Genomic DNA, 26,642 nt, shown 5'->3' on the forward strand with positions numbered 1-26,642 from the left:
ACTCCCCTAACTTCAATATTTAGGTGAATGAGAAATTTCAAACAATCCCATCTAGAATATTACTCAAGGCTGACACTATCCACAGTTAACATGGGCGTCTGTTGGGACTGACTTGCTCTCACGAGGTCTCTGCTGGATTGTAACGGGTGAAGTGTATGAAATCCTACGTTTCTGTCAGCTTGGTGATCTAGTATGAAGGCAGATAAGGAGGCTAATCAATGTCAGCTCTACTTGAACACTGGTGGTGAGTCTTGTTAAGCGAATGAGTGCTCCGCCTCTGAAACCATAACGGCTAGCTTTCACTTTGGCTGAACTGTCACAGAAATCAGCATGTTTTTGTTTCATTGTTCCCAGGTCTTTATTCTCTGTCAGGTGGCTAACTGAAATCCTTTCCTTCTCTCCTCAGCTGTAAAGTTTGGTCGCATGTCTAAAAAGCAGCGGGACAGTTTGTACGCGGAGGTGCAGAAGCACCGCCTCCAGCAGCAGCAGCAACAAGGTCACCACCTCTTGTCCCATCCCAGCCTCGGCAGCCCGAGTCCAGTCGAGTCCGAGTCGCTGTCCTCTCACTACACCCTGTCCTCCACCGGCCTCACAGAGCTACCTGATGAGGGGGGACATTACGTGGAACAGAACTCGCCTGAAGGCGGATCTTTGTCATCTAAGGTTTGTTGTCTCTATTTTCAGGACAGTTTATAAACTCAACGATATTTCCTGTGTTTTCTACGTCAATCTTTTCCTCCACAAACAGGGAGACTCTGCAGGAGGAGGGGAAGGAGGTGGTGGGGGGTTCTACTTGGATATCCAGCCGTCTCCGGATCAATCCGGACTTGATATTAATGGCATCAAACCAGAGCCCCTGTGCGACTATGGATCCAGTAACGGCTTTTTTCCATATTGCTCCTTCAGCAACAGAGACGTGCCACCCACGGTGCCCATGGCTGAGCTCGGTGAGTGGAGGGCTCAGGAGAGTGAGATGTTTGTGCACATTTTACTGGAGTTTGTCTGTAACCTGCCTCTTTAGCTCCTTTCAGACCTGCTTCCTTTACTTAAACTTGTCTGGCTTTTCCATTAAAGTCATCGATGTGGCTCAGTAGGCACCTATCGAAGGATGGATGGGGTAATCGTCAACAAACATGCTTTACATAAATACAATCAAACCATAATTTCTTCCTTTTTTTAGGTCAGCTGTCAGTCAGTTTGTGTTCCTCCAGATTAAAATAATTAAAAACACTGAAACTAACGTAAAAATAAACATTTAGAGAACAAATTCTAACAAACTCTGTACCTGAAAAATATTGTCAATTGTCTGTTACGTATAGCAAAAAAACAGGAGGCAACACACCAAGGAAGGAGCACAGGACTTGTATCGATGGCTTTTTCATGAGATAGAGCTGGAAAGGTTGTGCAGCAGGTTGGGATGATTAAGCAAGGAGATGGAAATGTACCAAAGAGTCAAGAGGGAGTGTTGAGAAGATGAACGGAGCTGATGGAAGACGGTGGAGGATGGATGGAGGGCAGTTAGTGAATCAGGAAGTGTAGGTGGAAGAAAGAAGAAGAATGAAGTGGAAAGGCAGTTGAACCAGGTGACGTATAGGGGTGGGCTTTAATAATCGATTCATCGATTAAAATCGATTCTGGCTTGGATAACGTGAAATCGATTCATTAAAATCCTGAATTGATTTTTTTAATATAAATGTATTTTGCCCGAAATTCCAGAATCTCAGGTGAAACGTCACAAAATTTTGACAACCACCAAACAGCTAAAACAGTAAATGAGAGCAGGTACACGGATTCTGCACAAAGACGTGAACACAAAGCGCGGACTCGCGGATCAGAATCAGTGAGATGTCGCCTTTCTCACCCGACGGCATGGACACGGTCGGGGCTGAAAGCCGACAGCTGGCTGATTCTGATGTTTCGGCGGGTCCGCGCTTTGTGTTCACGCCCTTTATGCGCTGATTCTGAAGCTGTTAGTTTTATCTCCCAATATTGACCAAATATTGACCGAACCAGCAGCAAAAGAAGAGCCAAACTGCGCTTCACATAAACATCGTCATGAATTTTGCTGTTTTGCTTCCACCACACTTCATGCACAGCTCTCTCTCTCTCTCTCTCTCTCTCTCTATCCCCGAAATCTGTTTTCTGCATTATTCGCTTGCTTGTTACGCACAAGACTACCCTTATTTACCCTCATTTTATGTTTTTTTTCCTTTTACTTACTTACGAAAAGAAAACCTAATTTCTGCCTTTCAATAGGCTTCTGAACAAATTTAAACTTTTTAAAATGATGCAAAATGCAAAACGCTCAGCAGTGACTCTAATGAAACCGCTGTAACTTCAGAGGTAATGTTCATATGTTGATTAATGGTTTTCTTTCGTTTTTGATGTACTGTGGAATATTGTTATAAAATCCCAGGCCAGGAAAATCACCTTCATGTTTTTCTGTGTTTTATCTTCAGCTACTTTGACACAATGGCATCTGCTGTGACGCTCACACCTTTGATAAAGTCTGGAAAGTGTCAGCTTCCTTTTTATAGATACAAAAATATGTAAATGGAAAAATTTCCCAGATTCGAATCGATTCAGGACCTTGTGAATCGAATCGATTCTAGAAATCAGTGACGATACCCAGTGGACCTCAAAGATGTGGGAGGAGTTGTTGAAGCTAAATTAAATCTCTTCACCCCCTTTTAACCATGTTTGCTTTGCTGATGGAGAAGGTTAGGAGTTGCACTTTGTGGATCTAGAGGAAGTGTGTTACTGTATGAGGAGGTCTACGTATGGTAGACTGGTGCATGACATGTATGATTTTTACCAATATCAAAACCCACTTTATCAGACGAAGGGCACACCTGAAAAGAAGTGGAGAGGAGTTATTTGCATTGTTTTAATCCTACACAGCTGCTCAGCAGCTGGAGATTCAGTTTCATGTTTATTTCCATTACGGCCTCTCAACATGAATTTAAAAAAAAAAGTCCTCCACCTCTGACTGTGCAGTGCTGAGAACAAGACAAAATAAATACAGTAATAAAAAGACTCATCATTTGGTCGAATGTTGTCGGCAGCTGCACAAAGATGAGGAAATATCTTGAAATACGTGAAGCAAAAAGAAAAGAAGGGGAGAGATGGAACGAGAGGCTACAAAGGGAGTCAGACAAAGAAAGAGAGAGAGAGAAGTGAGGGGCAAACGGAGACAGAAAGGTGGTTTAAAATAGCAGGAGGTTGGAAACTCATCTTCAGAGCTCATTAAAATCTCTGTGTGGTAATTAGCTGTCTGTTAATTAGGGCCAATTGGGACGTGGCAGGGCGCTCGTTGGGGGAAATCTTTTTTTTTTTTTCTTTTTTTTTGGTCCTGTGAGATTTTGTGATTCACTCTTTATTGTAATAACCCCCACCCTCATCCAGTGTGAGTCTTTGTTATGTGACTGTGTTTTGTTTTTTGTTTTTTACCGTGTATTGAGTTGTTTTGGTTTCTAGTGTTTTATTTGTGCTTATGATAAGCAACAGCACAGCGGGACAGTCTGTACGTGTGTTTATTCTGGGTTTGAGTTGCATTCACAAACATTTTGTCAACAGTTTTAGATTTTACAGTAAAAAGTTCAACATACAGCTGGGAGTTCAGGATATTAGTGTTGGCTTGATGTAGAAGGAGGTTTGTGATTGGAATTATCATCACTTAAACATGGACTGGCCTTCATTTTGGTCACAGTTAAAGACGGGCTGGGCTAATATCATAAACAGTTTCACTCTTCATGTTATCTCAGTGGTTTCCAAAGTGTGTGCCGCTCTGACAGGTGGGGCACAAGTTACCTGGCAGAGAAGTTATGCAGAACTAATGTTTAACATCGAATCATGTTTACGGCGGAACAAAGAAATTTGTGGCAGTTACGTTAAAAATAATATGCGCATCCGCGTGCGTAAGTTGACAGCCGCAATAAAGAAGTGTAGTGAAAAGTGCAAACATGTGGTCGGGTCTGTCGTGCATCGTTTGCAGTGGTGCTGAAACCCAGGACTGGGGCACGAGTGACCACGTGTTCGCACTTCTTTATTGCGGCTGTCAACTTACACACGCGGCTACAGCGTACACACGTCATCATCATCAACAACAACAACAGGACCCAGTTCATTCTGTTTTAAGCCGGCGAGGCGTGATTGGGGATGCCGCTCAGGTGGGTCCGCCTCCCCTGCAGCCACGCTGCAGTCAAACACAAGCTGACTGCAGCCACTAACAGTGAATAATATTAAACTCTCACTAAATTATGTATTTTTCATCTCTGCTCACAAGTTTCTAGATTTCTTTTTTTATAAGACTAAGACTGGACTGTAGTTTTCCCATGTTTGGCGTTCACGTTCTGTTTAACTGGTTGCTTTTTTGAAGATGTGCTGCGGACGAATGAAGCAGTCGTGTGCAGCGGTCCCCAACCTAAAATCCACAGACCGGTTTAATGTCAGACACTGTTTGCATGGACTGGCTATTAAGGTGTCGCAGATAAATACAACAAAATAAAATGATACGACCGAGACAAAAACTGTGGTGTTTTGTAAATATAATAATAAATGCAAATTCACGGGAAAGACCCAGGGAACTCCAGTTAACGATAAAAACCCTGAAAATCATCAATTTCACACCCGCGCCTCAACTCTCGCTTCCCGGTACCAAACGACTCACGGACTGGTACCGGTCCATGACCCGGGGGTTGGGGACCGCTGGTCTAGTGACAAAAGTTAAATAGTTGTTTGAAATAAAAGTTGTTTATTTAAAACAGAAATGACTGTAAGATTCATTGTGAATGAGTTTATCATGTAAATAAAGTTGCAGCTTGGCTTTTCTGTCATTGTTTGTTTAGATGGGGGTGAAAATGTTTTTTCCTGTCCTGAGAGAACCACTGGTCTGGGAGTAGGGTTGGTTTTTGGTGACAATCTCAACTTTTTATAGAATTTTCTCCCCTTTCACACTCTCATGCTTCATGTGATGTGGTTCAAATGAAACCCAACCCTGAGCCTAGTTATGCTGCTGGGCGAGGTTACCTTTTCGAAGCACACTGTCTGAGGCCACTTGACATGGCAACATATCAGAGCAATGGCACTTGCTAGGATCCAATATTGAGACTAATCTGATGTAAAATATTGTACGTGACAGCTTCTTAAAGTTATTGTGCGCCTCGCTACAGCGTATTCGTTTATGCTCCTGCCACCCATGGAATTAAGGAAAACTGGGAACTGCACTCAATTCAATGCATTTCAATTCAATTTTATTTATATAGCGCCAAATCACAACAAAAGTCGCCTCAAGGCGCTTCATAGATACAGAGGAAAAACCCAACAATCATATGACCCCCTATGAGCAAGCACTTTGGCGACAGTGGGAAGGAAAAACTCCCTTTTAACAGGAAGAAACCTCTGGCAGAACCAGGCTCAGGGAGGGGCGGGGCCATCTGCTGCGATTGGTTGGGGTGAGAGAAGGAAGACAGGATAAAGACATGCTGTGGAAGAGAGACAGAGATTAATAACAGATATGATTCAATGCAGAGAGGTCTGTTAATACATAGTGAGTGAGAAAGGTGACTGGAAAGGAAAAACTCAATGCATCATGAGAATCCCCCAGCAGCCTACGTCTATTGCAGCATAATTAAGGGAGGATTCAGGGTCACCTGGTCCAGCCCTAACTATATGCTTTAGCAAAAAGGAAAGTTTTAAGCCTAATCTTGAAAGTAGAGATAGTGTCTGTCTCCCGAATCCAAACTGGAAGCTGGTTCCACAGAAGAGGGGCCTGAAAACTGAAGGCTCTGCCTCCCATTCTACTTTTAAATACTCTAGGAACAACAAGTAGGCCTGCAGAGCGAGAGCGAAGTGCTCTAATAGGGTGATATGGTACTACAAGGTCATTAAGATAAGATGGGGCCTCAGGGCTCTAGAGTGCGACCAATTTGGTCGCAAATGCGACCAAATTTTTCAGTGGTGCGACTAAAAATAAATATTTGGTCGCACAGGTGCGACCAACTGTTCCGGTAACAAAAAAAAGATCTCTGTAACTCTCCGTGTGGTCAACAACAGACACACATTATGCCCCTATCGTGGACTAAACCAATCAGAGATAGTCAGGGGCGGGACCTCTCTGATTGGCCGTGGTCCAGTTGAAAGTGCAGGTGGAAGAGAGAGGTGAGTAGCTTGAATAAAGCGATATCAATTCATTAACGGATTCCACACAAAGACCTAAACACGGAGCGGACCCAACACATCAGAATCAGCTTCGTCTTTCTCGGCTTTCTCACCCGAAGGCCCGAACACGGACACGCTGTCGGAGCTTAGCGATTCTTCGGGTCCGCGCTGTGTTTACGTCTTTTTGCGCTGATTCTGAGCTGCAGGTTTTGTCTCTCCAACCAAAATTCACCGAGCCTGCAGCAAAAGAAGCAGCAAACTGCGCTTCACATTTGATCAATGTCGTCATGAATTCCCTCTGACTTTTGCTGTTTTGCTTCCACCACGATAAAAATCACACTTCCTGCACAGCTCTCTCTCTCTCTGTACTTCAGGAACAGTTTCCCGTCTCAAATCTGTTTTCTGCATTATTCATTCGCTTATTACCCACCAGTCTAGCGTTGTTTACAGCGCTTTTTCTTTTTTCACTTAAATGACCTCGGACAAGAAAGCCTAATTTCTGCTGTTCAATACTGAAGAAATTTAAATTTCTTAAAATTATGCAAAATTGCACAATATTTTTAAGGTTATCTGCTATAAAAAGCCAGACCAGGAAAATCTCCTTCATGTTTTCCTGTGTTTTATTCTCAGTTACTTTCACACAAAGGCATCTGCTGTGATTTTCACAATTCTGATGAAGTCTCATGTGTATCAGTACTGATAAATGATCAGAATTATAATATTTCTGACTGTCTGAGGCTAAATTGAATCAAATCAGGACTTTGAGAACCGGAATTGAATGGATTATAGAAATCAGTGATGATACTCAGCCCTAGTGAGCAGCCTAGGCCTGAGAGAAGTGGATGTACTGTAGCTGTGGGTAATAAGAAAAGATGAAAAGAACTATTGATAACTTTTTTGTTAAGTTAAGGCCTGATCTGTCTGAAATTCATAGCCAGTGCTCTGACACGGTGCCATCAATATTTGAATGCTGAAAAAGCACAGTGTATCCAGAAAACACATTATATGCTGCAGTAAATGCACTGCCCAAGTGTCCCCTCTCCCCACGGCCTTTCAGCAGCAGACAGCAGCAAACAGGTCGTCAGAGGAGGCCAAGATGATGATTAAGTTTTTAACATTTTCTACAATATTGACAAAGCACTTTAAGCACAAGTTTGTTAGTTAATAATTTAGAAATTAATATTGTCTGTATGGACTTCCCCCCCCCCAAAGAAAGTGCACATGTAAAACTGCGGTGTTAAGCGATGCGGTTGAAAAATTTGAGTGCGCCTAACTTTTGTGCCGGTACGCCTAACTTTTTAAAGTTAGGCGTACCGGTGCGCCCATGTCAAAAAGTTAGTCTAGAGCCCTGGGCCTGATTATTTAAGACCTTGTATGTGAGGAGCAGGATTTTGAATTCAGGCACTCAGAGATGGTTCAAGGGTCAAGGTTCTTTATTTGTCACATGCATAGTTATACAAGTATAACACACAGTGAAATGTAGCCTGACACGCTCCTTGACATGTGCAAAAATTGGGGGGGGGGTGTAGAGGAAGAACATATATATATATATATATATATATATATATATATATATATATATATATATATATATATATATATATATATATATATATGTATATATATATATGTATATATATATGTGTATATATATGTATATATATGTGTATATATATATGTATATATATATGTGTATATATATGTGTATATATATATGTATATATATATGTATATATATATATGTATATATATATATGTATATATATATATATATATATATATATATATGTATATATGTATATGTATATATGTATATATGTATATGTATATATGTATATATATATATATATATATATATATGTGTATATGTGTATATGTGTATATATGTATATGTATATATGTATATATGTATATGTATATATGTATATATATATATATATGTATATGTGTGTATATGTGTATATATGTGTATATATGTATATATGTATATATATATATATATATATATATATATATATATATATGTATGTATGTATATGTGTGTGTGTGTATATGTGTGTGTGTGTATATGTATATATATATATATATATATATATATATATATATATATATATATATATATATATATATATATATAAAATGGGAGTGGTAAACTAGTCTGGAATCCACAGATGACTGTCCTGTCGCGTGGGAGAGCGGTGTGGGTGCTCCGCAGTGGATCTGCGCTCGACAGTGCAGCCTAGGCGGAGTAGTCGAACACAGATAAAGCAGCTGGATAGCGTAGTGGTTAGACTACACGCCTTTGGAACAGAGGATCGCAAGTTCGAGGAACCAGGGCACCCTGACGAAAAGTGGGCTACTGGAACAAGAAGGCATCGGTGGGCAAGAGACGAAAACAGGGCGTTGTTGGAATGCTACTATGCAAGTAACCCCGGCGGAAGGGGCTACATGAATAGGATGAGGGACCTATGGATTCTTCGATACCCAACATCCACAATGACGGCGAAACAACTAGTAGCTCAGTGTTCCAACATTCGAAAGAAGGGACTGCTCTCACAGCTAGAGATTGACGAGGTACAACACAAATGCTACGGCAAGGAGGAGTCAGGACGCCAGGTCAGGGGGGAGATATCATCACCCCCACCCGAGATTGGGTACATAGCCCCAAGTGCGATAGGAGAAGGATCGTTGAGTGTGAGAGGAACTGACCTGAAAAATAGGATCATGGCCAAGCTTGAAACCTGGATCCCCCGTAGCCGGTTACCAAGATTACGTGAAGTTCCCTCAGAAGGTCTGCTAGATGATGTTAATGCAGCACTACGGGCAATACCTACAACCACGATTACCGACACTAACAAGCTGATCTACAATACGGCAACAGTGATCAGTGAGATGCTTGGCTACAAGTTGAACAGCGACAAGGGGCAGTACCCTCCATGGAGAAGGAGGCTAGAGGGCAAGATCAAAGTAGCACGGAGGGAGGTTAGCCAACTAACGGAGTTGCAGAAAGGTGCGACAAATAAGGTGCCTAAGAAATACAGCAAGCTGTCCATACCTGAGGCCTTGGAAACTGCCAAGCAAAGACTCACAGCCTTGGCCAGCCGCTTGAGGAGGTACACCAGAGAGATAGAAGGCAGGAGAATAAACCAGCTGTTCTCCACAGAACCAGCAAAGGTGTACTCTCAGTGGCAAGGGAACAATAAGAGAACAGCACCACCAAGGCTGGAGACGGAGCAATACTGGAAGAGCATATGGGAGAAGGATGCAACCCATAACGGCAATGCTCAGTGGCTAGAGGATCTGAGGGCTGACCACAGCGACCTCCCTGAACAGGGTCCAGTAACCATCACAGTGGCAGATATCCAAGAAAGGGTCTCCAGTATGAAGAGTTGGACAGCACCAGGGCCCGACATGGTTCACGCCTACTGGCTGAAGAAGCTGACTGCACTCCACGAGCGTCTGGCAGCACAAATGAACCAGCTGCTAGTTAACGAGAGACACCCGGAATGGCTAACTGAAGGCCGGACGGTCCTGATCCCCAAGGACCCCAAGAAGGGACCGGTCCCCTCCAACTACCGACCAATAACCTGCCTCAGTACTACATGGAAGCTCCTGTCAGGCATCATATCGGCTAAGATGAACAGGCACATGGGTCAATACATGAGCGGGACACAGAAAGGAATTGGCAAGAATACCAGAGGCGCAAAACACCAGCTACTGGTAGACAGAACAATCAGCCGAGACTGCAAGACCAGACTGACCAACCTGTGCACTGCCTGGATTGATTACAAGAAGGCCTATGACTCAATGCCCCACAGCTGGATACTGGAATGCCTAGAATTGTACAAGATCAATGGGACCCTAAGAGCCTTCATCAGGAACTCAATGGGGATGTGGCGTACAACACTAGAGGCCAACTCCAAGCCCATAGCACAAGTCACCATCAAGTGCGGGATCTACCAAGGAGATGCTCTGTCCCCACTGCTGTTCTGCATAGGCCTGAACCCCCTCAGTGAGATCATTAACAAGACTGGCTACGGATACCGACTACGGAACGGAGCAGTTGTCAGCCACCTCCTGTACATGGATGACATCAAGCTGTATGCCAAGAGTGAACGAGACATCGATTCACTGATCCACACTACCAGGCTATACAGCAATGACATTGGAATGTCGTTCGGACTGGAGAAGTGTAGTCGGATGGTATCAAAGAGAGGGAAGGTAGTCAGAACTGAGGGGATTGAACTACCAGAAGGCAACATTGCAGACATAGAGGACAGTTACAAGTACTTGGGGATCCCACAGGCGAATGGGAACCATGAAGAGGCCGCTAGAAAAACTGCAACCACCAAGTACCTGCAGAGGGTCAGGCAAGTCCTGAGGAGTCAGCTGAATGGTAAGAACAAGATCCGGGCCATCAACACGTACGCCCTGCCCGTGATCAGGTACCCTGCTGGGGTAATAGGCTGGCCAAAGGAGGAGATAGAAGCCACTGACATAAAGACAAGAAAGCTCCTTACCATGCATGGAGGGTTTCACCCCAAATCCAGCACCCTGAGGCTGTACGCTAAGCGGAAGGAAGGGGGCCGGGGACTGGTGAGTGTCAGCACCACAGTCCAGGATGAGACAACGAACATCCAAGAATACATTAGGAAGATGGCCCCAACTGACCGAGTGCTCAGTGAATACCTCAGGCAGCAGAAACCCAAGAAAGAGGAGGGAGACGAGGAACCATCATGGAAGGACAGGCCCCTGCACGGTATGTACCACCGGCAGATAGAGGAGGTGGCTGATATCCAGCAATCCTACCAGTGGCTGGACAAAGCTGGACTGAAAGACAGCACAGAGGCACTAATCATGGCAGCACAAGAACAAGCTCTGAGCACAAGATCCATAGAGGCTGGGGTCTATCACACCAGGCAAGACCCCAGGTGCAGGCTGTGTAAAGATGCCCCAGAGACAATCCAGCACATAACAGCAGGGTGCAAGATGCTAGCAGGCAAGGCATACATGGAACGCCATAACCAAGTGGCCGGCATAGTGTACAGGAACATCTGTGCTGAGTATAACCTGGAAGTCCCGAGGTCAAAATGGGAGATGCCCCCAAGGGTGGTGGAGAATGACCGAGCTAAGATCCTGTGGGACTTCCAGATACAGACGGACAAAATGGTGGTGGCTAACCAACCGGACATAGTGGTGGTAGACAAACAGAAGAAGATGGCCGTAGTGATCGATGTAGCGGTTCCGAATGACAGCAATATCAGGAAGAAGGAACACGAGAAGCTGGAGAAATACCAAGGGCTCAGAGAAGAGCTCGAGAGGATGTGGAGGGTGAAGGTAACGGTGGTCCCCGTGGTAATCGGAGCACTAGGTGCGGTGACTCCCAAGCTAGGCGAGTGGCTCCAGCAGATCCCGGGAACAACATCGGAGATCTCTGTCCAGAAGAGCGCAGTCCTGGGAACAGCTAAGATACTGCGCAGGACCCTCAAGCTCCCAGGCCTCTGGTAGAGGACCCGAGCTTGAAGGATAAACCGCCCGCAGGGGCGTGCTGGGTGTTTTTTATATATATATATGTATATGTGTATATATATATATGTATATGTGTGTGTATATATATGTATATATATATATATATATATATATGTATATATATATATGTATATGTGTATATGTATATATATATATGTATATGTATATATGTATATATATATGTATATGTGTATATGTATATATATATGTATATGTGTATATATATATATATATATATATATGTATATGTGTATATATATATATATATATGTATATGTGTATATATATATATATATGTATATGTGTATATATATATATATATATATATGTGTATATATATGTGTGTGGCAATTGGCCAGCCAGTGACATCACTGTAGTCATGAGAGCCACTCCTTCACAAGAATCAAACCCACCAACGAGGGAAGTGGCTGCATACAAACTTCCTTTACCCCGAGTCTGACAACAGCTGAGCAGCAGGTATACCATCACCTTGTGTTATGATGATGTCACGGGCCTTGCTGTAACAACCCCACCCACAGTGAGGTGGTATTCAATCATAATGGAAAAGGACCAAAATTAGAGTCCATGCGAGTTGAAATGAGGAGGTGCTAATGGAAAAGAGGCTCGAGTTCTTCCTCATTGTGTTGGTATATTTGTAAACTCTAAAAACCAAAAGTCCTTTCTGAGTGAGAAATGTAAAACTTGACCTTGTCAGAGGTTGATCGTGTCTTGTTTACAGGTTTCCAGACTTTTCTTTTAGACTTGTTGTCTCTCACACTCGAGTCTCCCGTGACTTTGCAGGAATCCGAGTAGGCCTAAAATTTGTGAGCAGCTTTACGTTCAGCTACTGCGTTTGCTTTGTTTCAGATTACTTGGCCCAGATCGTCTCCAAGTCTCACCTGGAGACATGTCAGTACCTCAGGGAGGAGCTGCAGCAGATGAGCTGGCAGAGCTTCCTTCAGGATGAGGTGGAAAGCTACCAGAGCAAGGTGTGCTTCAATATGTCCACCCATGAATCCGTAAAGCCAAAAGCCTAGCGTCAGGTGATGGTGGCAGCAGGATAAGCGGGGTAGTTTATCCATTTGTCTCCTCAGTACCTTTATTTAGGTCCCCCTGGAGAATCCTGCTGCGGTCCCTTTAGATATAAAATAATTTAGCATGTTCTTAACTCCGCGCAGAAAACATCCAAAACACATCTGAACTGGATTCTTTGACCTACATCTAGGGGAAGCAGTAATACTTTGCTCCAGTAATATTTTTTTTATTTTAAGCCCATTTATATTTTCTAGAGACGGTTAGATGTTCTACTTTGACAAATTCTTAATTCTCTTTTGTTGAGCTTGTTAAACTCTTGCTGCTCTGGTGTGCGCAGCCTCAGGAGGTGATGTGGCAGCTCTGTGCTGTGAAGATCACAGAGGCCATTCAGTATGTGGTGGAGTTTGCTAAACGTATCGACGGCTTCATGGATCTGTGCCAGAATGACCAGATCGTACTGCTGAAAGCTGGTGAGAGCACAGATTGGATTCATTTTCATTTCGCTTTTTTTAAACTTGTGAAAAGCACAACAACGACGTCGCAATAATCCAGATAAGGAAATCCCAGCAAGTAGATTTAATGCCCCGGGTGTTTTCAGCTGGAGGAGCCTTTCCTCTCAGTTTGTGTGTCCTCAGCATCTCCTCGTTTTCTCTGCCAGGCTCTCTGGAGGTCGTCTTTCTACGAATGTGCCGAGTGTTTGACTCGCAGAACAACACTGTCTTCTTCGATGGGAAGTTTGCAGGTCCTGAAGTCTTCAAAGCTTTAGGTGAGCAAAGTTCATTTTCTACTGAGGTGTCATAGGGTTTTTATCATCGATAAAACCCCTACATAAGCTCCAATTATAAATTAAAACCCCAAATTTATAAATTTAGGGTTAAAATAAATTAAAAGTATGAATTAAAAGTATAGATATTTGTGTGGGCAGTGCTACTTTCTAACAGCTGATAATAATCTGCTAATGTAGAAAGTCTGGTCGGATCTACTTATAACTGAGATGTGTCAAAACTCTACAGGTGTGCACCTATAGCACAGTCAGCTGACTGGACACAGTCACTCAAACTACTTCTATTTCTAAATATGAGGATTTTATAAGTGCCAGTGCAGCTCACAGGTCTGGGCTGGTATCCACACACATTCTGAGAATCCTTTCAGAGAGTTTCTAATGTGGGGCACGGAGGTGCAGTGGTTAGCACTGCCACCTCACAGCAAGACCAAGTGAATAGTTCAAAAAGTCAGCCGTCTCTCCAACCTCCCCTCCATCTCTAACTGTCTGCAGGTGGAGAAGGAACATCCTCTGAGGTTTAAACACTGCAGATATTCTTCTTCCTCCAGTACTGTTACACTTGGTTCTTCTGCCATTTTTTCCTCTCCTAAAGAAACTCTTAAGCCTCCTAAAAGTCTCCCTAGCCCCTCCTAACGGTTTTTCACTTCAGGAACTCTCTTAAGGGCTCAGACGCTTTGTGAATAACTTTTATCTCTACCAAGATTCAGTGCTAACTTTCAGGGGAAATATTTTCTTGGAATTTCATCACTACAGGCTTCTCTTAGTACTTGGAAGCTTTATCTGTTCCTGTATTGATTCCTGAGAGTCGGGTGGGGTCGTGTAACGCAGAAACAGAGTTGGAAAAAAGCCTCAGGTGTGCAAAAGCTGGTGCTTTCCTTGTTTTTCACTGATGAAAGGGGTTTGTAAGGTTGGACACATGTGGACCAGGTGGCTTGTTTGGTTCAGGTTCCTGGTTTTCATGTGTGGAAAAGTTGGTGTAGCATGGGACCTGAGCAATGGAAATGTGACATTACTTCCTGTATTACTCTGAGCAGGGTTACTGCTCAGAGTAATACAGGAAGTAATGTCACATTTCCATCAGGTTTTCTTCCTGATTTTTCATCCTTTCCTGTGTGCCCTCTGAACAGAGTGGAATCAGATGCCTGCTTTTCTTTCTTTCTCAGACTAAAGTTTGAACACTCGTGCAGCTGCTTTGACTTGCAGCCTGCCACAGAGGAAGACCGTGCCTCCAAATCACATGTCCTCCTTCTCTTTAGTGCTTCTCTTTGACTGAAGATGCGTCTTTTTAACATTTAACTACTCCAAACATCTCAAGATGCATCAGAAAAGAAGCCACCCCAAAAAAAGTAACAGGGAACGTTTGGCTGCTTCTTTGGATCATCGATCACAAAAGCACAGGAATGATGTCGCAGTTCTTGTCTGTTGGATTGTCTTAAATAATAAAATATGTGTTGATGTGATAATTACATTTTCTACAACGCTACTGATGCAATCTGACGTTTCTGTTGGCCTCTGTAAGTCACTGAGCATGTTTCCGGTGTTTTCCGTGTTCTCCCAGGCTGTGATGATTTCATCACGGCGGTGTTCGACTTTGCTAAGAGCATGTGCTCGCTGCACCTATCAGAGGACGAGCTTGCTCTCTTCTCAGCGTTCATTCTGCTTTCTGCAGGTACGTCCTTCCTTCACCATCTGATCAGATGTTCTACACTGACTTGTTGAGTTAAATAACTGTGTGTGTGTGTGTGTGTGTGTGTGTGTGTGTGTGTGTGTGTGTGTGTGTGTGTGTGTGTGTGTGTGTGTGTGTGTGTGTGTGTGTGTGTGTAGATCGGTCGTGGCTGCAGGAGAAGCTGCAGGTGGAGAAGCTGCAGCAGAAGACTCAGCTTGCTCTGCAACATGTGCTGCAGAAGAACCAGAGAGAGGACGAAGTCCTGAACAAGGTACCCGTGGTGCATGCAAACCTCTGTGTGTGTGTGTGTGTGTGTGTGTGTGTGACACACACAGAGTACATGAATGGAGCGTAAACATGCAGACGGGAACTAAACTAAAAATTATACTCAAATTTGAGCCACACAGACTTTTCTGAAAAGTTCGAGCTTAACATCCGAAAAAGTGCTTAACTATTTTTTTCAGCATTTTACTAAAACAGTTAATTTGAAAATGAATAGATAACAATGATAACTAAACATTTAAATATGATTTTGATTAAAGTCTTTGAGCAGACTGTTAGATTCATAATTACAGAAACATACACAGTGATGTCTGCAATGAACGCACTGTATTGTGCTTGTCGATGTACTTGTCAACTCAGAAACAGTTTGACGCACAACTGAAAGTTGTTGTGGTTATCAGTATTCTTTTGTTGCACCAATGAGTTGGTTGTAGATGCAAAAAATCATAATAATGTGCTGGCAGAGAAAACTAACCAAAAACATGGTAAATATAATCCAACAGGGCATGCCTAATGGAGAAATAGCTCTTTGCTGCCCTGTTGTGGACAAGTGTGGAAGTACAACTGTATAACTCATATTTCTCCACTGAGCACCAGTGAAGTTAAGGGTGTAAGAATACTCATGAGACTGTGTATGGTAGACTCTTTGTGATCACATTACACATTATTCTAAAGAGCTAAACATTAATTTATTCCCACTTCCTTTCTTCGTCTTTTTCTTCTTCTTCTTCTTTTTTTCACTTCTCCGCTTCTATCCTAATTTCTCTTTATTGTCTCCTCTTTTCTATTCTTGTTTCCTTGTCTCCTCCCTTTCCTTGCCTCTTTCTTCTCATTTCTCCCATCAGCTCAGATGTGAGGCGTCAGCGTTGCGTTCGCTGTGCAGTCGACACACTGAGAAGCTGTGCACGTTCAGAGCCGTTTACCCGGACATCGTTCGATCGCACTTCCCTCCTCTTTATAAGGAGCTGTTCGGTGCTGACCTCGAACTGACCCTGCAGAACAGCGACTGAACTGTCACTGGCACCAAAGCCGGTGTATCCAGACAGATTGCGCCCAGTTTCCATAGACACTGCGGACGGGGCGGCGTCCTACACAGCCGAAGATGGCGACTGTGCAGCTGCTGTACTTCATCTCCTGGACACCTGACACAGACACAAAGAAACCCGAGTTCATCTTCTCCTCAGTTTGTTTTTCCTCCTCCTCGTCCTCCTCTCGTGTCTGTGAGTTTGCTCTGAGGAGTCAGGTGGTCTCATTAGCCCACGTCATGTATCCAGGCTTCTGAACCTGGATCAGACTCACCTCTAACAGTACTCACACTGATACTTGTTTTTTGTTTCGTTTACCTGATTGTTAAAGCTTTGAGTTTCCTGCGTTTGTTGGAGAGAATGATGTTGGATCCATTGACTTGTCCACAGACAGTTTTACTTTATGATCAAAAGATTAAAAGGTAGCAAAAATAATTTCCTAATTTTAATTTGCAAAGTAAAATTGTTCTTATCCTTTGTGAGAGTGAGTGCATATGAAAAGCACCACATTCACACAGCTGCTTCTACAACTTTGGATACTTTGTGGAAATGTTATGTTACATTGATCATAGTCTCAGCTGATATTAGCAAAATGATCAAATAATCCCAACGTCCTCTTGACTTCTATCCAGTGACATCAGTTGCAACATTTTCAGTGCTATTTACTGAAAATACTGTATGAGTCATTGCTCAGATACATAGCACAGCACCACAGCCGTGATCTCCAGTTCCAAAGTGACAAAAACTGCATTTCCTTTAATCACCACTTGATGCTAGCTCTGAAAGTGAGTCGGTGCATAGAGACTCCTATGTTGGAATGCCAAACTTACAAAACAATACAAACATTTATTTTGGAATCTGTAGTTTTTTAACTCATCCATTTAGCTTAAAGTCATTCAATTCAATTTTATTTATACAGCGCCAAAGAAGTCGCTTCAAGGCGCTTTATATTGTACAGTAGACCCTACAATAATAGATACAGAGAAAAAAACGAACAATCAAATGACCCCCTATGAGCAAGCACTTTGGCAACAGTGGGAAGGAAAAACTCTCTTTTAACAGGAAGAAACCTCCGGCAGAACCAGGCTTAGGGAGGGGCGGGGCAATCTGCTGTGATTGGTTGGGGCAAGAGAAGGAAGACAGGATAGAGACATGCTGTGGAAGAGAGCCAGAGCTTAATAACAGGTATGATTCAGTGCAGAGAGGTCTATTAACACAAGTCCCATGATGCATTGAAGAAACACCCAGTGCATCATGGGGATCCCCCAGCAGCCTATGCCTATGACAGCATAACTAAGGGAGGACTCAGGGTCACATGATCCAGCCCTAAATATATCCTATTGTCATGGCTGCTTAATTGATGGCTGTCTGCCTTTATTGAAATTATGTGACAACTGGTATGTGCTGCTGTGAGTTGCAGACTGTACAAGCTCTGTGCTTTGTTTTTGGTGAGTGAAATTATAGTCATTTATACGTCTATTACTAACTAGCAGATAGCACATGTGTTTCTGTGCATTGCATTCATAGCAGCTTGCTAACCAAGCTTTCTACCATCAGCTCATACCTCATACTCAGCAAATATTGTGACATCCATCATCAAAAAAAAAAAAAAAGGTTCAAAAACGATGGGTAGTCGTCCATCTTTTATATACAGTCTATTAGGCCCACTAAGGAAATATCAAATCAATAACTGAGAAAAGAAGAAAACTCAAATGAATCCATGTGTTAAATTAAAGCTGTTCCTGTTTCTGCAGTGGTCTGGGACCAGTCTGCGTTCGTTTCCAGTCTCTATGAGGCATACAGTGCAAAATCTGGTTCTGTTTGTGTGCCATGATGTTCGTACTGCCATCAAAGCAACTCGGTGGTTGTTCACAACACTTTCGATGAGCTCTTCTCCTTTGTACCAGGGTGCCGTGTTCTGGTGTACATGTGTGGCCCCCTGTGTATGCAAACCTTTTATTTTATGTTATTTTTAGCACAAGCTGTCTGCCGTGTCGAAGAGTTGTAGAGCTTTCACATCATGTTGTATCTGCCCTCTGTGACTGTCATTAACTCTGTCCTAACTTTCACTGCAGGGCCCAGGGTGTAGCTGATGAAATAACACAGGATAAATACAGATTCTGCTTCATCAGTCACCATTTCTTTCAATTTACCTGAAGATGAGTTGTTTTTTGTTTTTAAATCTGATTTGATGAGTAATAAACTACTGTGCAGTGCTGTCAGCAAGATTATATTGAGGCCTCATCCCTTCTGAGGCATCAAATCCCCAAAGTTCTCTGTTTTAGATGTTAATGTTGTGTCTTTTCTTGTAGCCAAGGAGACAAACTAAATAGTAAACATGATGAAGACAGCTGATTAATTTTACCCAATATAACGAATGATTTTTATCGGTTAAATTGTGTGTAATTAAAACACCCATGCGACAGGTCCTCCTCCCTTCAGCAGCAGAGATTTAACAGCCATAGAATCAGTCTCTATGATTTCACCGTGACCCCCATCCTCCCTCGCATTCATCCAGCCTCCTCCTCCTCAGCTGCCCATCTGTTGCATGTGTCCCGGCACCTCCTGCAGATATTCACAGCAGTAAATCTTTAGCACCACCTGGTGGCTGTGACACTGAGCTGTATATTTTACTTTGTGTGTGCTTAAAAGCTTTTTACTCTGTTAGATGCTGGAAAAAGAATGCAACATTTAAACTTTTCCCTTTCCTGTAAAACAAGAATATGCAGCAAGCCTCCACTCAGATTAGCAGACACACTTTACAAATTACACAGAGGATTACAAAAGTAAAAACAAAGAAACAATTAAACATGTGTTATCCCTCCTGTATTTCCAAAAGAAAAATCATGTTAACATGATTAGAATTCAATATAATAAGAGCAATACTACAAAAAACAAGCTTTGAGGAGCAATACTGACCCTGCCTCATAGGAAGAAACAACAACTATGCAGTGTGAAGAAAGGGATGTGTTGCACTAAAGGCAGTCTCTCCACTGCCTAGAGTGTGTGTGTGTGTGTGTGTGTGTGTGTGTGTGTGTGTGTGTGTGTGTCCACCCCTGTTTGTGGAATTTTTACCCACGTGCAGCATCAGAACAGAAGAAAGTCACAGTGAATGAATCCATGAGACTTGCTGTCAAACGTCTGTTTGGTTGTTTTTGTGCCTCTTAGGCAGCAAAAACACACCAGTCACAGGTCCCAGACTGTGGAAGTGAGCTCCTCTGAATCTTAATAAAAAAAAAAAAAACACAACGCATGGCTTCAGACTTGAGAAAGTCACAGATAGTGTTGGGTCTGTGTTTCCACAAGCCCCACTAGTTTAGAGACTTATTCTCGTTAACGACAAAAACAAGACGAACATCTTTTACTTGCTAGCAAGGGAGGCCCCAGCCGGTGTCTCAGAAAGTACTCTGAATCCTTTTTTTTTTTTTTTTTTTTTTTTGCCCGTCCCGTTTGGCTCTTTTGCCATCAGAATTCTTTCTTCGTCTAAAGGTGAAGAAAGATGCCCAACGGATTTACTTTACCAAATGGACCGTCCCAGCCTTGCCGTAATGGTCTATTTGATTCACCTTTTTTTTTAATTGTTTATTTTATTTTCACTTGCTAAATACGGGACAGATTTGACTGGGGAAAAGAAAGAGGGAAAGAAAAACAGCGGGGAAGAGGGACGGGGATAAAGGGCAAAAAACAACAAAATAAGCGGACAAAAAATCCATCTATCAATCACCTGGATCACCTGTTGAGAAAGAAAAAAGAGAAAACAAGCAGAAGAAAAAAAAAGAGCAACATAATAAACAACATCAGGATGATATATGTGAATATAACAGTAAATACTAAATATTAAACATTACTGTGCAGCACGTAAGATCGACAGCGCACAGTGTGCTTTGAGGTAGGAGCCAAAAAGGGTGTAGTTTGTGTTTGTGAGCACCCGTGTGTACAGCCTGTGAGCAAAACTCCAGACATCCAGAACACAAGAGGCCAAGGAAGACCAACAGAGGGGCAGCCGCGCCACTATCCCAGAAAGACCTGAGGAAAGCCCCAGATGAGGGGTCAGTCAGCAGCCGCGGAGCCAAAGCCAGGGGGGGTTGCAGTGACGTGCCCGTGAGCTCCGCCTGCAACCAACTGTGCCAGAGTGACCGAGCTCCAGGCCGAGAGGCTGAGGGCACCCCACCCCCGAAGTGAGAATCATTGAGAATAAATAATTTATTTTTGGTAAGACCATCATTTTTATAGCGGCAACCCTTCCCATGAGTGATATGGGTAGACATTTCCATCTAGCCAGATCGCCTTCTACCTTCTTTAAAAGTGGGATATGGTTTAATTTAGTTAGATCTGCAAGCTTGGGAGAAACATTAATACCTAAATATTTTATATTTCCCGATTGTGGTAGTGTTGAAGAAGAATTATGGAGGGAGAAATTAATCGGGAGGACTGTAGATTTTGACCAGTTAATTGAGTAATCTGATATTCTTGCAAAAGAGTTTATCAATTCAATCACCCCAGAGATATTGGTTTGTGAGTTTTGGAGAAAAAGTAACACATCATCCACATAAAGGCTGATTTTATGTTCCACATTATTTGTGGTGAATACAACGTTTTATAGAAATTCCTGAAAATGTTGTTTATTTGTTTCGGGTCATATACTGTGTTCCCAGATGAATCTTGAACAGCACATACAGTTGTTTTTTCTTTATTTATTTTTGGCTGGTGTGCTAGAAATTGACCGGATTTATTACCATGTTTGTAACTTTGTAAGCTACGTACTAAGAATTCTGTTTTTTTATTTTTATTTTATCAATTATCTCATTTAATTCTAGTTTTGTTTTGCGTATTTTGTTCAATGTTTCCTGATCTTGGTGGGACGCGTAGGCTTTTTCTAAGGATTTGATGCTTTTTTTCTAATTCCTGAATATTCTCTGAATCCTACCACAAAATGACCCCGGCGACGGCCTCCGCTTGCTGCCTTTTATTGGGAAGACAGTTCACACAATACACATCACAGCAAAGCAACGCCCACCATAACCCCCCAAAAATGGTTCTAAGACAAGGCACTATGTGTGTGTATGTGTAAACATCTGTATGCATGTGAGAGTGTGTGTGTGTGTGTGTGTTTGAGTGAGTGTGTGAGAAGTTGTGTCTCTATGTATGCATGACTTCCTGCTCACCAAAAGGATCATAAAAGCAGGAAGCAACATCACAAGAAACAGATCTTTCAGATAGAATGTATCTGCAATAAAAGCCTCTCCAGCCAGTGGTCAGAGACAAAGGAATGTCTTGATCCTATAGATTGAACTCAGACCTTACAAATTTAAGAAGCACAATGACAACATTCAACAATTAGACTTTACAGATAGCATTACACCAAAGAGTAGAAGTTAACAAAACTAGTGATTTTACTTTGGAAATGGGATGATTCAACAGTCTCGTTTGATCTAATGATAATTCTTTCTCTTTTTGTTGTAAGTTCATTGTATATAAATATTCTTATTTACATATTAAAAGAAATGTTCTGTGATACATACACAAGATACTGGCAAGCGAAAAAATCCAGGTTTCAGTCTCTGTGATCAAAGTCACAGTGCATGTGCCTGTTCAGGATGGATGTGCAGGATTGTTCAACATCCTTCACTCTCTTCCTCCAGAGTCGAGCTCTACGCCCACATCACTGATCTATGATTAGTTACATGTCAGAGGGTTAATTATATTTTTAGTAATGACCTAGTAAAACTAAATTTTGACCTTATTTGAAAGAAAACTACCTGGATGATGATCATCACTGGATAATCTGCTGGGTGGTAGGGTCGTCTGTATGTTTTGTGCTGTAATTTAAAGAAATGTATACATTTATAGAAGGCTGAAACAATGTAGAGATGCAGAATCATACATCGTTTTTATTACCTGCACCACCTCCCAGGTGGCTCAGTCTGTGGCCGTTCCTGGTTGATTCTTTGTCAAGTGTGTCATCGAAACATCTAAAAACTGAGATTAATGCTGATACTTCAAATTTAATTTGCAATCTTTACACAAAGTCTGATATTTTTGTAGCTCAGGATGCTTTTCTGTTAAAACAGGATGTGTTTGTGTTGGTTACTTTCGTTGGTTACATTTTCAGAATGTACCTGCTTTACCTGCTGGTCAAGTTTTATTGTAAAAGCACATTACAGACGATTGAATTTGGTTAATGGGTCACAAAGCTTGCAGGTTTCGCCACCTGCAGACTCAACTCTATCATAGTCCTAATCATATCAGTCCACCTATGTTGGCTGCCATCCCTATTACCATTGTACATTCTGCTTCATCTCATCACGTCTCAGTCTTTAGCCCAGTAACAGTATTTCTATACCTAACTTTAGCCATAAATTATGTAAAGCAATAATGTAAATCTTGCCATTTTATGCTTTGTCTATTGGTTAGAGTACAAAAAACCATGTCAATGCAAATTTTAATTGATAAGTTAGGAGCAGGCCTAGATAGACTCCACTGTGGACACAGGAGCTAACGGTGAAGCAGTGCTTTCGTTATCTGGTTGTTAAGTGATGACGTATTAACCCTGCTTCCAGGTCCAAGCTCCTACTACGTTCATCAAGGGTCTTGCCTTTTTAACGTGTTGTGTTACTTTGTATCTTGTTTTATTTAATATAAAAAAGCCACTAATAACCCGTAGTCATTGTGAGCTTCTGTGGGGTTGTTTTTTTTTTTTTGTTTTTTGTTTTTTTTTTAGTGCTATTCATGTGCAGCACCTTTTTATGCTCATATTTAAAAATTTTACTATAGCCCATGTTCTCACAGCTTGCCAGAAAGCAATTATTATTAAGAAATAGGTGTTTAAGTTTTATTATTGGAACGCTTCAGAAAAGAGTCACTCTGTGCAGAAGATTTCAACGGGTACATGAAGCTTAGGATTAGGAATTTTCCTCGTGTCTTCCAAACCAGCATAATAAAGTGGACATGAAATGTATTAAGGCTAATTTACACCATAGAGCCCTACTCTACTCTAAATTAACTTTTAGGGTTGTCCAACTCCAGTCCTCGAGAGCTGCTGTCCTGCAGCTTTTTGACGCATCCTTGTTCCGACACACCTGAATCACATGAATGGCTTGTTATCATGCCTTTGCCAAACTTGATGCATGCTGAAGAGGTAATCCAACCATTTGATTCAGCTGCGCTGGACAGCAGCTCTCGAGGACTGGAGTTGGACACCCCTGCTATACGTGAAGCTGGATTTAAGAAATACGTGTTTTAAGTTTTTAGAGCATGTTTAGTGCCATCTTGTGTCAGTGCAGAACGTGGTTGTTTGCAGCTAATAGACTTACTTACATTACTCTATGGTAGATAACTCAGCAATCTAAGGGGTCACTTTTGTACTGCCTCTGACTACAACAGTGTTTTTTTTTTCTTAAAAAACCAAGCATATGATGTCCACTTTTACTCTCTCCCACTGGGTCTTCGTTGTTGGCTAGCTTAGCTGAAACAGGAAAATCCACCTGTTAGCCAGGATGTTGGGGGTTTGTTGAGCATTTTATGAATGAAAGCAGTGTGGAGGAGAGCTTGTTTGAGTCTGGTGCATCACGGATTTGAGTTTATTGAGCAATGTAACCAGATGATGTCTAAAGATGTAATCAGTACATACAGTACAGTAGTCTTTCTTTTACTTAGCACATCAAAGGAGTTTACAGTTATAACAGCTTACTTACATGCACATCAAACCGCAAACATAACTACCCTTTGTACTCAACCCAACAAGGAAAAATCTCTTGTGTCAGTGCTGTACTGGCACAAACTGGCACTAAACATGTGTTTCAGTTTAATGACTAACCTTACAGATGCATTAGGTGTTCTTCATTTTCCACGTCTTTTCCCTGCCATAAGGTTTCCTTTGTCTGTGCCCATCGGGGACGCTCACATTGAATTTATCGAGGGGAAAAATGTTGTCGTTCATCCCCTTTACCTTTACTGTGTTAATAATTATCCTAACTGTAGCTCTGTAGGTAGCCACCAGCTAGGCCAACTTCCAAAAACCTTGAAACATTGCTGCTGTTTAGTTTTCTGTCTTCATTTAAGTCCAAAGTGACAGAGTCTGAACACGGTTTATCATCTTTAGACGGAGACTAGTGAGCTAACTTCCTGTCATGTTCAGCTCTATTTGTAAATCTTCTTTTTCATGGATGTTAAACTTTATTGTAACCTCTGTTAGAGCAGCCACAGTAAACATTTCATTGAAGATGAACAAATTTGGGCCATTCTTAAGTCTCAGTATTTGAGTTGGGAAACCAAGGAATAGTCTGGAACCTGAAATGGCTAATGATGCCAGACTTAAGAGGTGGATACTTCTTTGAAGTGTGCCACCTGGGCCACATGCTAGTCGATGAGTTGTAATATGAATTCTCTGCCGATGAGTCAACGCAGTCCCAAAAAATGGCCGGCATACAGATGTCCTTACTCACGCTCACTGTTTAATGATGAATCTGACCGTAGCAGACTCACAGACATGAAAATTCTTCATTTACCTGTTGAATAGTTCTGTGTTATCACTTTACATTTTTCGTTGTCATTATCCATCACCTAAATGCATACCCTCCATGGCCGCCCCTCGTTCTGTAAGTAACTTCATCGATTTTTCTGTACAGGCCACAAGAAAATACTGCTATAGATGCTGCTGAGCATCAGTCTTTTTAGAGTACCTGCTGATTTATATGCATCATAATGTAAGATACATGGTTTGATATGCACAGCTCTGTCTTTAGTAACAGTTGTTTTTGTGTTTTTGAAATGCGTAGGTGCTAGGTTAACAGGGTCTCGATTTTACCAGCTTTGCTACATGTATGTTTCCTCACAGGAGGACACATTAAAGGAAACCTGTGTTTTACTGTTCGTTTATTATAACTGTCCAACAGTGACATTTAGACAGGTCGCCATGTTTAACTTTTTAACTGATCTAAATTTTCCATTAAGTTTAAATAATATGAACTTTCACAAAACTTTCACTGTCAGAAATAAAATGTGCAATCTGACGACATATTCCTTCTAAGAAATATGCACCTGTTTACGGTCCTTAGTTCTACAAAAAATGAATTTTCCTTTAAATTATCAAATGTAATTATGATTATGAAATATCATAGTACAGTAATGTTATTTCCCAGCCTGTACCTGTATCAGTGTGTTAGGCCTGGGGCTGTCAGTTTCTCATTTCAACTGGTCAAACATGACTGCTTTTGATACAAACAGAGCTGCTGTATGTGAAATATAAAAAAATAAATAAAACTGGGAAAGAGAATTTTTGGCTTTTTTTTTTTTTAATTTCTCTTATTTTTGCTGGTGGTTAAAAATAAATCCTCAACAGCTGGTTGGCACACTGAACCAGCATGGCTACCACAGCATCCTGCAGTGACATGCCATCCCATCATTTATTTTTCAACAGCACAGTGACCCCAAACACACCTCCAGGCCGTGTGAGGGCTGTTTGACCGAGGAGAGTGATGGAGTGCTGATGGCCTCCACAGTCACCTGACCTAAACCCAGTGGAGATGGTTTGGGATGAGATGGAGCGCAGAGTGAAGGCAAAAGGACCAACAAGTGCTCAGCATCTCTGGGAACTCCTTCTGTTGGAAAACCCTTTTCAGGAGATGACCTCATGAAGCTCATGGAGAGAGAGGCAAGAGTGAGCAAAGCAGGAATCAAAGCAAAGGGGGGATATTAGGAAGTAGCTCAAATATAAAACATTTCACACTTTTTGGTTTATTACATAATTCCACATGTGTTCATTCATAGTTTGGATGCCTTCAGTGATAATCTGCCATGGAAATAGTCATGGAAATAAAGAAAAACCATTAAATGAGAAGCTGTGTCCAAACTTTGACTGGTAGTGTACATGTGTATATATATTTCTTGGTGAAATTGCATCAGGTCATCAAAGCAATGATGATTCTAAAGCGGATGAAGAAATGGAGTTGCACAGATCAGGAGTGGCAGCATCTGTTTAAGCTGGGTGGAGTACCTCAGTATTTGTATATTCCAAACAATGACAGGAACACTTTGTGCTTCTGTCTGTCCTTCCATGTGAGGAGCAGAACCAGCTGCATAGCTGTATGTATGGTGATGCTGAGGCTACAAAACAGGTTGTATTGATGAAGTATGGCACTTTCCCAATAAGACAGACACGCTG

At 42.0% G+C, this 26,642-nt stretch overlaps 1 protein-coding gene across 2 annotated transcripts in view; it reads left to right on the top strand.

Moving 5' to 3' along the window:
- Positions 1-25,741, top strand: part of LOC146583786 (nuclear receptor ROR-alpha A-like) — a 175,467-nt gene extending 149,726 nt beyond the window's left edge. For both annotated transcript variants that reach the window (XM_085277493.1, XM_085277501.1), the window contains 8 exons: positions 407-663; positions 749-947; positions 12,556-12,677; positions 13,061-13,193; positions 13,382-13,489; positions 15,066-15,176; positions 15,332-15,444; positions 16,301-25,741. In XM_085277493.1, the coding sequence (XP_085133619.1) occupies positions 407-663; positions 749-947; positions 12,556-12,677; positions 13,061-13,193; positions 13,382-13,489; positions 15,066-15,176; positions 15,332-15,444; positions 16,301-16,465 (1,208 nt within the window). In that variant the 3' untranslated portion in view covers positions 16,466-25,741. The remainder of the gene's footprint in view (positions 1-406; positions 664-748; positions 948-12,555; positions 12,678-13,060; positions 13,194-13,381; positions 13,490-15,065; positions 15,177-15,331; positions 15,445-16,300) is intronic.
- The last annotated feature ends 901 nt before the right edge of the window (positions 25,742-26,642 follow it).

Source organism: Mchenga conophoros, linkage group LG1, assembly GCF_057382185.1.
Source record: "Mchenga conophoros isolate Kocher_MC1m ecotype Shallow Benthic linkage group LG1, M_conophoros_male_GT1.1, whole genome shotgun sequence".
NCBI classification, from domain to species: Eukaryota; Metazoa; Chordata; class Actinopteri; order Cichliformes; family Cichlidae; genus Mchenga; species Mchenga conophoros.